The 14,187-nt window shown below is 35.7% G+C and overlaps 1 protein-coding gene across 2 annotated transcripts in view; it reads left to right on the top strand.

Moving 5' to 3' along the window:
* The window catches only part of MFSD1 (major facilitator superfamily domain containing 1), a 27,940-nt gene extending 13,938 nt beyond the window's left edge, over positions 1-14,002 (top strand). Inside the window, exons 8-16 of one of the 2 annotated variants that reach the window (XM_049629638.1) lie at positions 1,998-2,096; positions 2,545-2,656; positions 3,990-4,046; positions 4,379-4,535; positions 5,962-6,059; positions 6,646-6,758; positions 9,132-9,179; positions 10,321-10,378; positions 11,686-14,002. In XM_049629638.1, coding sequence (XP_049485595.1) covers positions 1,998-2,096; positions 2,545-2,656; positions 3,990-4,046; positions 4,379-4,535; positions 5,962-6,059; positions 6,646-6,758; positions 9,132-9,179; positions 10,321-10,378; positions 11,686-11,689 — 746 coding nt within the window. In that variant the 3' untranslated portion in view covers positions 11,690-14,002. Of the gene's footprint in view, positions 1-1,997; positions 2,097-2,544; positions 2,657-3,989; positions 4,047-4,378; positions 4,536-5,961; positions 6,060-6,645; positions 6,759-9,131; positions 9,180-10,320; positions 10,383-11,685 lie in introns of those variants that run through there. The other variant, XM_049629640.1, reaches the window with a different exon arrangement.
* The last annotated feature ends 185 nt before the right edge of the window (positions 14,003-14,187 follow it).

The following is a 14,187-nucleotide window of genomic DNA, read 5'->3' as shown; positions in this document are numbered from 1 at the left end:
GATCTTGTCCCACCTTGTCTACTTTAGTGTTGTCATGCTGAGCAAATAAGAGAGTGTGTCTGAAAACTCTGAAAACAGAGACTTTATGCTTGTAAGGTGTTACTAGTCTGTAGCAGAGAGATAATTACTTCCTTTTGATCAAATTCAATTGTATACCTGTAGAGCTAAGATTTTATAGAAGTCAGAGGTAATATCATATGGTGGGAAGTCTACTAAGTTGGGAGTCAGGAGTCTGGGTTCTAGTCCTGCCTCTAACTAGTTCTGTCATCTTGGACAAGGAAGTTAAAATTTGTGTCTCAGCTTTCTTTTCTGTAAAATTGCAAGTGTTTGACCAAAGCTGTGTAGGTCCCTTCTGGCCCTAAGTTCCGTTAGCTAAGGCTTGGGTTATGCTGGTTGTTTGGTGGGTCACTGGGAAACATATGAGGCCTTCTGGAATTACCACCTGTGGTTTTTCTCTGAGCAGCAGATTTTTGTAACTGAGCCCAGTGATGGGTAAGAGGTCCACTTTCAGAGTCCTACAAAGACTTGTGGGATGGTGAGGTGAACATTCTGTGCCATCTTTTATTCCTTATAATTCCTTGATAATAGCTTGGTAGAAAGAGGGCATTGGAGAGGAAATCTTGGACATGCAGCTTATACCTAGGGATTCGTCTTTTCCTCCCTGCATTCCCAAATCCCATGCTTTATTTAAAACTTCTTTTTTTGATGGGGGGTGGGAAGGAGGGGAGGGTGGGTGATGGGTGTTGAAGAGGGCATTTTTTGGGATGAGCACTGGGCGTTGTATGGAAACCAATTTGACAATAAATTTCATATATTTAAAAAATAAATAAATAAATAAAAATAAAAAGAATAAAACTTCTTTTTTACTCTCAGATGCTCTTTAGGATTCCTTCTAGTCCTCTCCACAATGGAGAATATGAGAATTTTAAAAAATTTTAAGCCAGAAAAGATCAGTGCCATCAAGTCAAAGCCTCTGATTTTACAAATAGAAGTTGAAGCTCTGAGAGATTAAGTTCTGTGTTGAAGATCATTCAGCTTGTTAGTGGCAGAAGTAGAACCCATGTCTACTGACTCTCATTTTAGCAATTTTCAGCTAGACCACATTATGAAACTAAAGATTCATTTATTTTACTGATCTTCTTTTTAAAAATCTTGAGAAGTATAAACTTTATTCAGTCTTTATCCTGATTTGCTTAAATAATATAAGATTAGCATTAGCAAGTGATGCTGAGTATGTAAAGGAAAGAGAGCCTGGGTGAACTGTGCTGTGGGGAGGGTGGGCCCTTTGGGCTGCCAGAGGTAGGATCAAGGCTTACAGACTTGAGAAGGAATCTAGAGGAAGATGAGATGATCACAGAATCAGACTTTGCTTTTATAATTTTTTCCCTCTGGCATCTGTCAATAATCAGTGCTTAGACTGAGTTAAGGAATTAGTACTGATTTGCTAGTTGGTCATCCACTTTCTTAAGTCTGTATTCTGCTTTATAAGCCTAGACTAGTATGTTCTAGGCTTTTCCTTCTAGTCTCCAACCTTTTATTGGGAAATAATATTAGTAAGAGTGACTGTTGTTTGTTGAGTTCTTACCACATGCTATTCCTTTTCTTTTGTCCTGATTTAGTACTTGTAGGATTTTCTTGTATGTGTCTAGATGCTATCCCTTTTAGTTGCTAAGTTTTCTGCTGTTAGGTAAGGTGCTGCCTCTTGGGAACCTTCAGTCTGATTCTCTTTTAAAAACGTCTTTTAAAAAATTTTTTCTGGGGCGCCTGGGTGGCTCAGTCGGTTGAGCGTCCGACTTCAGCTCGGGTCACGATCTCGCAGTCCGTGAGTTCGAGCCCCACGTCAGGCTCTGGGCTAATGGCTCAGAGCCTGGAGCCTGTTTCCGGTTCTGTGTCTCCCTCTCTCTCTGCCCCTCCCCTGTTCATGCTCTGTCTCTCTCTGTCTCAAAAATAAATAAACGTCAAAAAAAAAATTTTTTTTTTTATTTTTTCTATTATAGGAGGTATAACATGTGTTCTTTCACTAATCTGTGCCTTGGTTCTCGCTTACTTGGATCAGAGAGCAGAACGAATCCTTCATAAAGAACAAGGAAAAACAGGTGGGTCTAAACGCAAGAAAAGTGGAGCTTTGGGAATTGCACACCTTTGAGGATAATTTACAATGAGATAAATTCCTAATGTAGTGTTATATCCCAGTGAGGCTTAATACATGTTTTTTTTCTTTTAATCTTTTATTTCCCAACGTATTTCTACTTGTCTAAATTTTGGGGTACATTTTTTCCCCTTAAGCATTGACAGCATTTACATTCTTGTATTTAAATGCAAAATGATGAGTGTTCTTGAAGGGGAGCAGGAAAGTAGACACTAATCTTAGATTTTGCTTTTTCTAATGTCTTTTTAAGTTTTCCCAGAAACTATGTTCCAGTAATTTACTGAGAAAAGTATTTTGTAAACTGAATGGTAAAGGTTAATCACATGATAAAAGAAAAATAATCTTGACCTAGATATGCAAAATTATGCTGATAGTTTCTTCCCTTTCTTTTTAAGGTGAAGTTATTAAGTTAACTGATGTGAAGGACTTCTCCTTACCCCTGTGGCTGATATTTATCATCTGTGTCTGCTATTACGTGGCAGTCTTCCCTTTCATTGGACTTGGGAAGTGAGTATTCTCTAGGATTCCATTTTTGTTGGCTAAATTATAATGAGAATTTAATCACATAAATGTAATTTTTTTAGCTATGAATCTTGCTTTTCCAGTTACAGTTTATGTTTACACAGGAATTGTTTTACATCCTGGCATACAACTGATTTTCTTCGCTTTAAGATTTAGTATTTGGCTTAATAGTTTTATTTTTTTTGATGAAATACTTAATGATAGTTTTTGATTCATAATACAGCTTTGTTTTAATGCTTTATATTGGACTAGCATTCTTTTTTATTTCCTCTTTATTCCTTTGTTTGGAAGCTTTTTCTTGGAAATGGAAACAGTACTTTGGCTCATTGTGCCTGGGCACATTTCCATTTGCTAGGATTATAATTATGCCAGGGTTCAAAATCATCCTTTTTTGCTCTGTCACCTGGCTCTCCCTTTCCATTGGCAGCTGCTTAAACAGACCAGTGTATGACTGTATATGTACTGAGTGTCTTTGTAATCAGAACCTTTAAAATTCAGACTATGTGACTTTGACACAAAGTCACATACATTATTTTGCAAAGAACCTATCCGGTCCTACTTTAAGGGAAAGAAGCACTCTTAATATCATGTAGTAATACAGTTGATTTTCTGAAAACTTATGTATACTGTTTGCTGTATTTTTAAAATGAAAAAAATTGGGGGCGCCTGGGTGGCTCAGTCGGTTAAGCATCCTACTCCTGCTCAGGTCATGATCTCTAAGTCTGTGGGTTTGAGCCCTGTATTAGGCTCTGTGCTGACAGCTCAGAGCCTGGAGCCTACTTTGGATTATGTGTCTCCCTCTCTTCTGCCCCTCCCCAGCTCATGCTCTGTCTCTCTCTCTCAAAAATAAAATAAACATTAAAAACATTTTTTCAAATAAAAATAATGAAAACAAAATGGAGCGCCTGTGTGGCTCAGTCAGTTAAGTATCTGACTTCGGCTCAGATCATGATCTCGCAGTTCGTGAGTTCTCTACTGTGAGCACAGAACCTGCTTCGGATCCTCTGTCTCCCCCTCTTTCTCTGCCCCTCCTCCACTGGTTCTCTCTCTCTCTCAAAATAAATAAATACACTTAGAAAAAGGACGTAAATAAAATAAAATGAAAAAAATTGACATCAATATATTTTATTTAGTTAGTGAAGTATTTATATAAATACTAAAGCTTTAGCTCCAGTTGCTTGAAGATGAATGTTAAATAAGATGGGAAAGTAGTATCAAGAAGGAAAAGTTGACTAAACTTGAGTTTTTATTTAGTTTAATTATTATAAACAATAGTTCACTCTAAAGTGCTTATTTCTCTCTCTCTCTTTTATTTTAGAGTTTTCTTTACGGAGAAATTTGGATTTTCTCCCCAGGCAGCAAGTGCTGTTAACAGGTATTTCATTAATTCTGTAAGTGCTTATTGTGTGTTTAGTGTGGGTCTGTAATTATAACCAAATGTCCTAATAGATAAAAAAGACATGCGACTTAACATCCATAGTGTGAAACCAAGATTATATTGGTACTTGATCCTGAGAGGCCATCTTTGCATTAATGGAAAACCAAAGAAATCTTGGACCACCCTTTATATCTTTAAATTTCTGTTTGTTGATGACCATTTTAGAAGAATGCTAAATAAAATGAGCTAGGATTTGCTTTGTCTAGTGATTTTAGGGACTTTCTGGATGTGATATATTTCATTAAATATCTTTTATATTCTCTGGACAGTATTGTGTATGTCATATCAGCTCCGATGTCCCCAATATTTGGGCTCCTGGTGGATAAAACAGGGAAGAACATCATCTGGGTTTTGTGTGCAGTGGTTACCACTCTTGCTGCCCACATCTTGCTGGCCTTCACACTGTGGAATCCTTGGATTGCTATGGTAATATCATTGTTGATGTTTGTGGGGATCAGGGCTTTAGGGAAGACTCTGTAGAGTGCAGGTCCGGAGCCACACTCAGCTCTTCTGATAGCAGAGCTTGTGACAGTGAGAAAAAACATGCCTTGATTTTAATTTCTACAAAATAACTATTTTTAAAGTAAATATTAATTATTAATGCATAAGGTATTTTTAATTTATTTGGCTTATTTAACAGTAATCTCAATGCTGAAATTGAATTTGAAATAAAGTAGTCTTATAAAAGCCAAAATGCATATTAGTTTCATTTATTTTTCTGTACTTTCATCATAGGTGGCAAAAAAACAAAGAAACATACAAAAAACCTATCAGCCCAGGATTCATGATTTTGCATTCTTTTGTCCTTAACTCCTAGAAGGTTAAAAAGTGACAACGAATTCATCAGATTTTTGTTATTGTTCTTTAGAATGTCATTTTAAAACTTTTTTTTTTAACTTTTATTTATTATTGAGAGACAGAGACAGAGCATGAGCATAGGAGGGGCAGAGAGAGAGGGAGACACAGAATCCGAAGCAGGCTCCAGGCTCTGAGCTGTCAGCACAGAGCCTGACGCGGAGCTTGAACCCATGAACTGTGAGATCATGACCTGAGCTGAAGTTGGACACTTAACCAACTGAGCCACCCATGCACCCCAGAATGTCATTTTAAAGACCACAGGCTTAATGAGTGTATATGTTTGCACACTTAGTGAGATTTCCATAGGACAGATTCTTGGAAGTTGAAATGCTGTAACAGAGGATTTGTGCATGTAACATCTTGATAGACATCGTTAAACTTATCTAAAAAGTTTTTACCCACTTATAGCTTTACCAGTAATACACAAATGTGTGTGTTTTTTAGTATCCTAGCCATGTTAGGTGCTGGCCATGTTTTAATCTTTGCCAGTATGATAGGTTTAGATAATCTTATTTAAACTTAAATCATAAGGTTTCTTTTTAACTAAAGAAGAGTCTGCATTAGGTGATAGATAGTTCTCTGCCATGCTGTTCAGTTAGGTGTTGGTTACCCAGAGGTAAGATAATGGATTGTTGGTGTGATGTTGCCTTGATTGCTTAATTCGTAATTAATCAGTACTGGAAAATTAGCTTCCCTGAAACATTGGTAATAATTTTTTGCAATTTACCTTTATTTTCTTATTTACTCCTTAATTGTACCCTGGGCCCAGTCAGTTATATAGGTATGTAATATAAAATGGTTAAGACTCTGTGTGTGTGTGTGTGTGTGTGTGTGTGTGTGTGTGTATCAAATGTGAATTTTAGCATAATTGCAATAAATTTTGTATGAATGTTGATATATTTGCTCTTATGTCACTCTAGCTAATCTGCATCAAAGGAAAATCACCTTTTGGTTAATGTTAAGCTTTTTTCCTTTTTGGTATTGCTTTCTACAGTGTCTCCTGGGAATCTCCTATTCGTTACTTGCCTGTGCATTGTGGCCAATGGTGGCGTTTGTAGTTCCTGAACATCAGCTAGGAACCGCATATGGCTTGTAAGTGTTTGCACCATAATGTCTCTCTCTGCTGTATAAATTTAATTATCGTATATAAAACTCTACGTCTCCTGAATCCAGTCACCTTCAGGCTTCTGGGACAGCTCTGAACCTGGAAATCACTGGAGAAGTTGGTTTAATCTATGGGTGATATTGTGGCAACAGAAATGCTCCAAGCCTCCACAAGAAAGCTGGAGTTAAGCTAACCCATTAGAAGTGATTTCTGACATTGACATTGGCTGCCTGTTTATCTGAGGCCTTCTGAGTGAGAAATTGAGGCCTGGTCTCTGGCCCAAAAGGCAGAAGGGGGAAACTGCTCCCATGTTGGTATTCACTTAGCTCTTTCTTTCATTCAGCAGGAAAGTATTGAGTTCATACTTCACTTTATAAGACAGGCTCCCTTACCTTTGAGCATAACATCTAGTAGCAGAAACAGTCATGGGATAAAAAACAATTCTAATCAGGTCGTTCCTGGTTGAAAACATCTTTTGACACTAACATAGATACTAATGTTTAAAGTGAATTGTTATTCTGTGTGTGAAGACTTTCTAAATTGAAATGTGTTTTTATATTTCTTGAATTGTAGCATGCAGTCCATTCAGAATCTTGGGTTGGCGATCATTTCCATTATTGCTGGCATGATATTGGATACTCGGGGATATTTGTTTTTAGAAGTTTTCTTCATTGCCTGTGTTTCTTGTAAGTGTGATGTGGCAACATTTAGTTTCTTATAAAGTGTAGCAGAATGTTTTATTTATAATTTTAGGTTTTTGTTGTTATTGTTCTCATTTTCCCTCTTTTAAACCAAATCCCTAATATGTACCTCTCAGATTTGCCTATTTCTTAGTTTGTACATCGAAGTTTTCCAGCCAGTGGTTTTCTAGTTCTATGAGGATTCCCAAGCATTTTTTAAGGAGATGCCTATTTTTAAAAGTAGTAGTGGAATCTGCTTCATATTCTGTTTTAAATACGGTTTTTAGGAAACATTATCCTCTTTGAAGTGGAACCATTTAAAGGGTGCCAGGTATGTTCCTGGTGTGAGTGTATAGAATTTGGTATGATTTAGGTGTGAGTGCTCATGGTTTATTCATTAGGCAGCTTTTAATTGCTTTTATTCTTAGTCTTATAATTTAATTTTTACCTGTAATGATTTATTCGTTAAAAATAGGAAATACTAGGAAACTGTTGAAAACTACAAAAATAAACTAGTATTTTTCCTGTGGTAGGCTTCACCATACATATAGTTGTATTTACCTGAAAAAAGTTCTTATATAACATACCAAGTTGTCTATTATGCTTTATTTATTTTTTTCATCATGATATTTGTTTTTTTTTAATATAATTTATTGTCAGATTGGTTTCCATACAACACCCAGTGCTCATCCCAACAGGTGCCCTCCTCAATGCCCATCACCCACTTTCCCCTCTCCCCCACTCCCATCAACGTTCAGTTTGTTCTCAGTATTTAAGAGTCTCTTATGGTTTGCCTCCCTCCCTCTCTGATTGTAACTTTTTTTTCCCCTTACCACCCCCCACCATGGTCTACTGTTAAGTTTCTCAAGATCCACATATGAGTGAAAACATATGGTATCTGTCTTTTTCTGACTGACTTATTTCACTTAGCATAACACCCTCCAGTTCCATCCACATTACTGCAAATGGCATGATTTCATTCTTTCTCATTGCCAAGTAGTATTCCATTGTATATATAAACCACATCTTCTTTATCCATCCATTATGCTTTAACATGTGTTTATTTTTTTTTTTTTAATTTTTTTTTTTTTTTTTTTAAAAATTTTTTTTTTTTCAACGTTTTTTATTTATTTTTGGGACAGAGAGAGACAGAGCATGAACGGGGGAGGGGCAGAGAGAGAGGGAGACACAGAATCTGAAACAGGCTCCAGGCTCCGAGCCATCAGCCCAGAGCCCGACGCGGGGCTCGAACTCACAGACCGCGAGATCGTGACCTGGCTGAAGTCGGACGCTTAACCGACTGCGCCACCCAGGCGCCCCAACATGTGTTTAATTGGCAAACCCTAGTGATGATTTTTATCAGACCTCATTTACAGGGATTAAAGACAATTTATACTTGAAATGTGGTATTTGTAGATAATTGTTATGCAAAGCCTGACTATATTATATTATCTCATACTCTTAGAGTAAGCACATCATATTTTAAAAATGTATTATTTGTTTTTAAAAAGTAGATGATACAGAATTCACAACTAGGTAATGAAAGTATTTTTGTCTGTTTTTGATGCTGCAACATGTGGTTTAATTTCAGTCCACAATTCCACATATATTTGATTCTCAAACCTGACACCATGCCATTTAAAAATGTTTTTGTTGCCATATTAACTTAAAGTAAACTAAGTGTGCCTCACCTGTTAAGGTAAAAAGCCAAGTCCTGACTTTCTGAGGTTTTCCCTGGGTCTGGGCTTCTGGGATTCAAATGACCACGTTCTCATGTTTGGTGAATTTGTAAAATGGATATGATGTTTTCAGACTAGAAGGATTACTTCTGTTTGGTTCTCTGTAAAAAGATAAGTAGGGTGCTGGCAGGACTTTTTGGAAGTGTAAGGAAGGACTACCACTTAAAAGGGAGAGGAAAGAGCTACAGGGATGATCCGTGGGTAGATCAGCCCCTTCTGTCTCAGCTTCTTTGTTTCTGGCCTGCCATGCCTGTTCTCATGTAGCCCATGGGAAAAAATGGTGTGTAAATAATTTTTAGTGATTTTTGAAAACTAATGTGAATAGTGGTTTTTTTTTATTTTTTTGAGAGAGAGTATGAATGCATGTATGGGGTAGGGAGTATGGGGGGAGGGGAGAGGGTGAGAAAGAATCTCAGCACCAATATGTGCTTAATATTATGACCTTGAGATCATGACCTGAGCTGAAATTAAGAGTCCGACGCTTAACTGACTGAGCCACCCAGGTACCCCAGTAGCGTTTGTATTTTTAAATGCCGGTCAGTAAAGATTTCTCTAAGTTTTACTTTGTAATTATGATTACATAGGAATCATTGGGAAGAAGTACATGTTTTTTAAGGACCTGTGTTTTTTCCACTTTCAGTGTCACTTTTATCTGTGGTCTTACTCTATGTGGTGAATCGTGCTCGAGGTAAGTAGAATTCAGGCATTTTCTTCTTAAACCACCGTGGATCATCTTGTGGGGTCACTGGATTGTCTACATGCCTCTTTAGAGCCCAGTGCTTTAGTTATGTAATAATGACATTCCATTTGTAGTGATAGAAACACAATTCATTATTTAACATATAATTATGTGTTCTGGAACTTCAGATTTATTAAAATTGTTGTCGTTTTCTTTCTGGCCAGTTTAAGTTTTGTAATATAACATTTTAGATGTTCTTTTTTATGTTAGCATAAAAAAAGTATGGCATTTTTAAAGTAACTTAAAGCCATTATTGTGTTATTGTCTCATATTTTAAAAAAGTACACATATTTATAGCTACAGTTTGCATTTTAAGGTTGAAAGTGTTTGATACAGAATGAGGTGTTACACAATTTTTCTTTTGCTGTATCTTCTACATGCATTCGTACTTCTTTTTAAAAATTTTTTTAATGTTTATTTATCTTGGAGAGAGAGTGAGAGAGAGTGAGCGGGGGAGGGACAGAGAGAGGGAGACAGAATCCAAAGCAGGCTCCAGGCAGGAGCTGTCAGCACAGAGCCCAATTCAGGGCTGGAACTCACGAACCTTGAGATCATGACCTAAGCCGAAGTTGTACGCTTAACTGACTGAGCCACCCAGGCACCCCATTTTCTTTGTTTTTTATAAGATTTTGATGTTACCTTTATTACTTTTTCTAACTTGCTTGCCCTGAAAGGTTGTTATGTACCTAGAAAAATGTGTGTACTTGCTAATGAAATTATTTTAGGTCACTTCCTTTAGTTTCTCTTAGTTTTCGCTATTATTGAATATTAATATAATGTCCCAGTTAACAAGATGTAATGAAATATGTAAGTCCAAGCTTAAAAAAAACAAAGCTCACATTATACAGTGATTATTTGTATTTGTATCATATAAAGATTCTTAAAGTACATTCCTCCCCTGCCCCCCCTTGGGAAGGTTCCAGGAGATGAACTATTTCTTTCTCATCTTCTGTAGCCTTTTGTGTTACTTTAAGGTATACCAATGTAAATGTGGGGTGTGTGTGTGTGTGTGTGTGTGAATGTGTGTGAATGTTTGAATTTTAATTTTAGTAGTTTTATAGAAAAGGTTCTGTGCTTATTTGTGTTTTAGGGGGGAACCTAAATTATTCTGCAAGACAAAGGGAAGAAGTAAAACTTGCTCATGCTGAGTAAGTATTAAAAGAGAAAAGTTGTCTTTCTTTTGCAAATCTCAAACGTTAGCATTTTATTTCAAAGTATGAGGTTTGGACTTTTAAGAAATTAGTCTTCTTGAGATTTGAGAGCTAGAAATTATCTGTGGAACTAGTGTAACAAAATTCTTACTTGTTCAGGAAATTTAAATAGGGTCGATGTCAAGGGTTAAAATGAAGGGGGATAAGAAGAATTGGGCTTTAAATTGCTTTCTGAGAGAGAGAGAGAAAGACTTGCAGTATTTGTCATTTATTGGAGGAAAGGTCTTTGTCCTAAGCTCTGGGCTTACCCTTCCATTCTCTCTGATGTTGTCTTTTTCTTAATTAGTTGAGATAATTTTTCATCTTCTGCTACTAACATTCTGTGTCTTCTGACTCATTTGGAACAGATTAAGTATATAGTGTGGTGTTTAAGTTAAATTAATTTTTTCCACAAGTGTATGCTAAAACATAACTGATTCTATTTCCTGTTACTATAATTTCTGATTTTTTAGATATTAAAATTTTTATGATTTAAAAAATGTACTTATAAACATATGCCATGTAATTATAAGTTTTGTGAATTTTGTATAGCTTAAAATCTTGTAGAACAAAGCTGTCTTTTAAGGAGGTGATTCTTGGCCATTTCAAATTCCCTTTTAACATAGTAATTCTACTTCTTGAAATACATCTTGAGAAAATAATCAAAACTATTACAGGTTTTAAATGTCTTTATGACAGCCTTGTTTGTTATATCAAACAGTTGGAAAGAACATGAATGTCCCAAGGTAGGGAAATGGTTAAATAAATTATGACACATCCATATAATATGTTGTTAAAATCATGTTTTAGAAAGAATTTAAAAGTCAGGATGACTTTTTTTCCGTCTCTGCACCAAGTCAGAGATACCTACCCTACCACATGTTAAGTAGGCAAAAGATTAAAATGAAAACATAATATCCAGTTTTGTTAAAGAAAAAGTATGCAGGCATGTGTATTTCTTACTTACTTACTTGTATATGATAGAAGAAATACTGAAAGGAAAAACCCCAAATACTAACAATTCCATTTGAATGGTAAGGTTACAGGCATACATTTTCCTTTATCCATATTTTCCAGATTTTCTACATTGATCTTATGTTACTTTTACAATCAAGAGGAGTTAAGAGATATTCAGCAAAGTGTGCAGCCTTCAATATTTGGCACTACATGTTTTGTAATGCTTATGGTTTTTATTTTGTAAACCAGTTGAGACCTCCTGTGTTTTCCCTCTCCTTTTTGATAACTTACTGCATTGTGTTTTGCAGATGAGAAGCTTAAATGACTGTGTCATGAGATGGGCTGCACACATCATTGGTTTGAAAACTTCTATTTTTTTTTTAAATCTAGAGATTAATCATTAGGAAAAATAATGGTGTGGAAGGTTTTTATATTTATATTTCAAAAATACCTAATTCAAAGTATATTTGTGATGACTATTTTGGCCTCTGTCTTATGAATTGTGTATTGCTGAAGAATTCTACTTTGGAATGGGCTAATCAACAGTGAGGTTTAGAAAGTTTCTCTGGTATATACAGGTGAACTTTAGTGAGGACAGTAAATAGTGGAAAACTTGGATCTTGTATTGAGATAATTTTCAGAAGAAGCATCTTTAAATCTTAAAGCAAAAAAAAAAGGCTTTTGAAGGGTAGAAGGGATATTTTATACAGAATAAACAGTGGCATGTTCATAGGCATTCCCTATTTTGATAGGGAATATTTGAAAGATATTTTTTATGCAGTCTTTTCATTTTCACAAATAGCAGATTGAATTCTGCTCTCTTTAGTTATGAGAGGTTGATGAGCAGTGACCCTTTTGAACTTCTTTGTATCTCCATTACTCAGGACCCTGATCACTTAGAGATGTAATTTTGTGCTAGAGTTTTTTCTTACAATCTAATTAATTACTAAGCAGTATCCTTGAAATTATGCATATCTACATGGATTAAAACACTGCAAAAAGAATACTTGATGTCTTTTAAAACTTGATTGTTTAAAAAATATTAAAACACTGATTTTAACTGTTGATTATTTGGAAGATGATCTCTATAAGAAAGTCTAAGTTGGAGGGGCTCTGGGGTGGCTCAGTCTGTTAAGTATCTTGACTCTTGATTTTGGCTCAGGTCATGTACTCAGTTTGTGAGTTCGAGCCCCATATCAGGCTCTGTGCTGATGGTGTGGAACCTGCTTGGGATTCTGTCTCTGCTTCTCTCCCTCCTTCCCCAGGTTGTGCTCTCTCTCTCACTCTCTCTTAAAAAATAAATAAACAAACAAATAAATAAACTAAAAAAAAAGATCTAAGTTGGAATAAAGAAAATTTGCTTAATTAAAGTCTTTATAAGTCAGTGGAGCACCTTTTTCTCCAGAGTAGGACTTTAAATCACATTTATATATTTCAGATTAAATATGGTTATAAAATTTCTTTGACAAACTTAAAAACTTTTTAATTGACTTAGTCTTAGCATATTATATGTTAAAGTCAAGAAATTTTTCATGTGATTTGCTTTTCAGGAGCATGCAGATATTTTAGACAACTATTAAACTGTCATATTTAGCTAATTATATTATTTGAAATATATGACATTGTATGCTTGAAAGTTCTGGAACACATTGAAAATGCATTCCTGATTCAAGTTAAGTTTTATTTACATCAATTTTTCTGATTTACCGTTTATTGTGTCATTATTCATTTGTGAGTTCTTTAGGTTTTGATTGCCCTGTGACTGTTCTAGCCCGGATTATTGAATGTTGGCTTTACCAGTTGGTGAGAGTGGAGGAAGCCAGCTGCTACTGTTGCTGGAGGGTTTGTGTGGTCCAGCCTCTGCCTTACTCTTTCCACCACCTCTGTGCCTCAGCCACAGTTAGCTGCTTAATTACATTTTTTTAAATGGGTCGTGTTCCTCCCCTTTTCAGGGGCCTTGTCCATGCTGCTCCCTCTGACTAGAATATTTAACTCAAAATTCTCCACAGGCTGGTTTCACCTCATTCACAACAGAAAACCTTAGCCCCAGCTCAGAACCATTCTTCCTGTGGAAACTCTTCCAGGCCCTTTAGGTTATATCAAGTTCTTCTAAAATTTCTGTGATCTTTGAAAAGCCCTGTGCTTTTTCCTTCTTAGCTTACCTCAGCTTATAATGAAGAATTTGTGATAGTGTGGGTTTTGTTATCTACCTCTTCCTTTAGATTGTAAGCTCCATGAGGGCAGGGACTATGTCTATTATGTTAATTACGATTGTGTCAATAGTGCCTAGCACAAAGTAAGCACAAAATAAATATTTTTTTGAATAATGCATAAATAAAAAGGAGAGTAAAGTGGAATAACCTTTTTGGAGGATAAGTTGGCAATATGAATAAAAAGACCTGAAAAGGATGGTGATGGGCTCTGTGCCTTTTGGCTTAGCAATTTCATTTCTAATAATTTATCCCAAGGAAACCATTAGACAAGTACACACATAAATGTCTTTTAAGAAAGTATTTTCATTGCAAGATTGCTTGTAATAGCCTAAAATAGGAAACCACCCGTGTTTATAAGAATAGAAGTTTTGTTAAGTACTTGGTATCATGTGCTTAAAGTGAAATATTAAAGTAGTCATTAAATGGTTTCATTGGAGAGCATTGACATGGAATGATGGCATTATTATGTGAAGATTCAGAGTGCTGCTATTTTTGTAAAAACACACAAACATGTCTGAAGGATATGTATGTAAATGTCTCTGGGTGATGACTTTGTTTTGGCTTATTTATGTTTTCTAATTTTTCAACAATAAACAT

This window comes from Panthera uncia, chromosome C2, assembly GCF_023721935.1.
Source record: "Panthera uncia isolate 11264 chromosome C2, Puncia_PCG_1.0, whole genome shotgun sequence".
NCBI lineage: Eukaryota > Metazoa > Chordata > Mammalia > Carnivora > Felidae > Panthera > Panthera uncia.
This window is presented reverse-complemented; position numbering and strand designations above follow the sequence as displayed.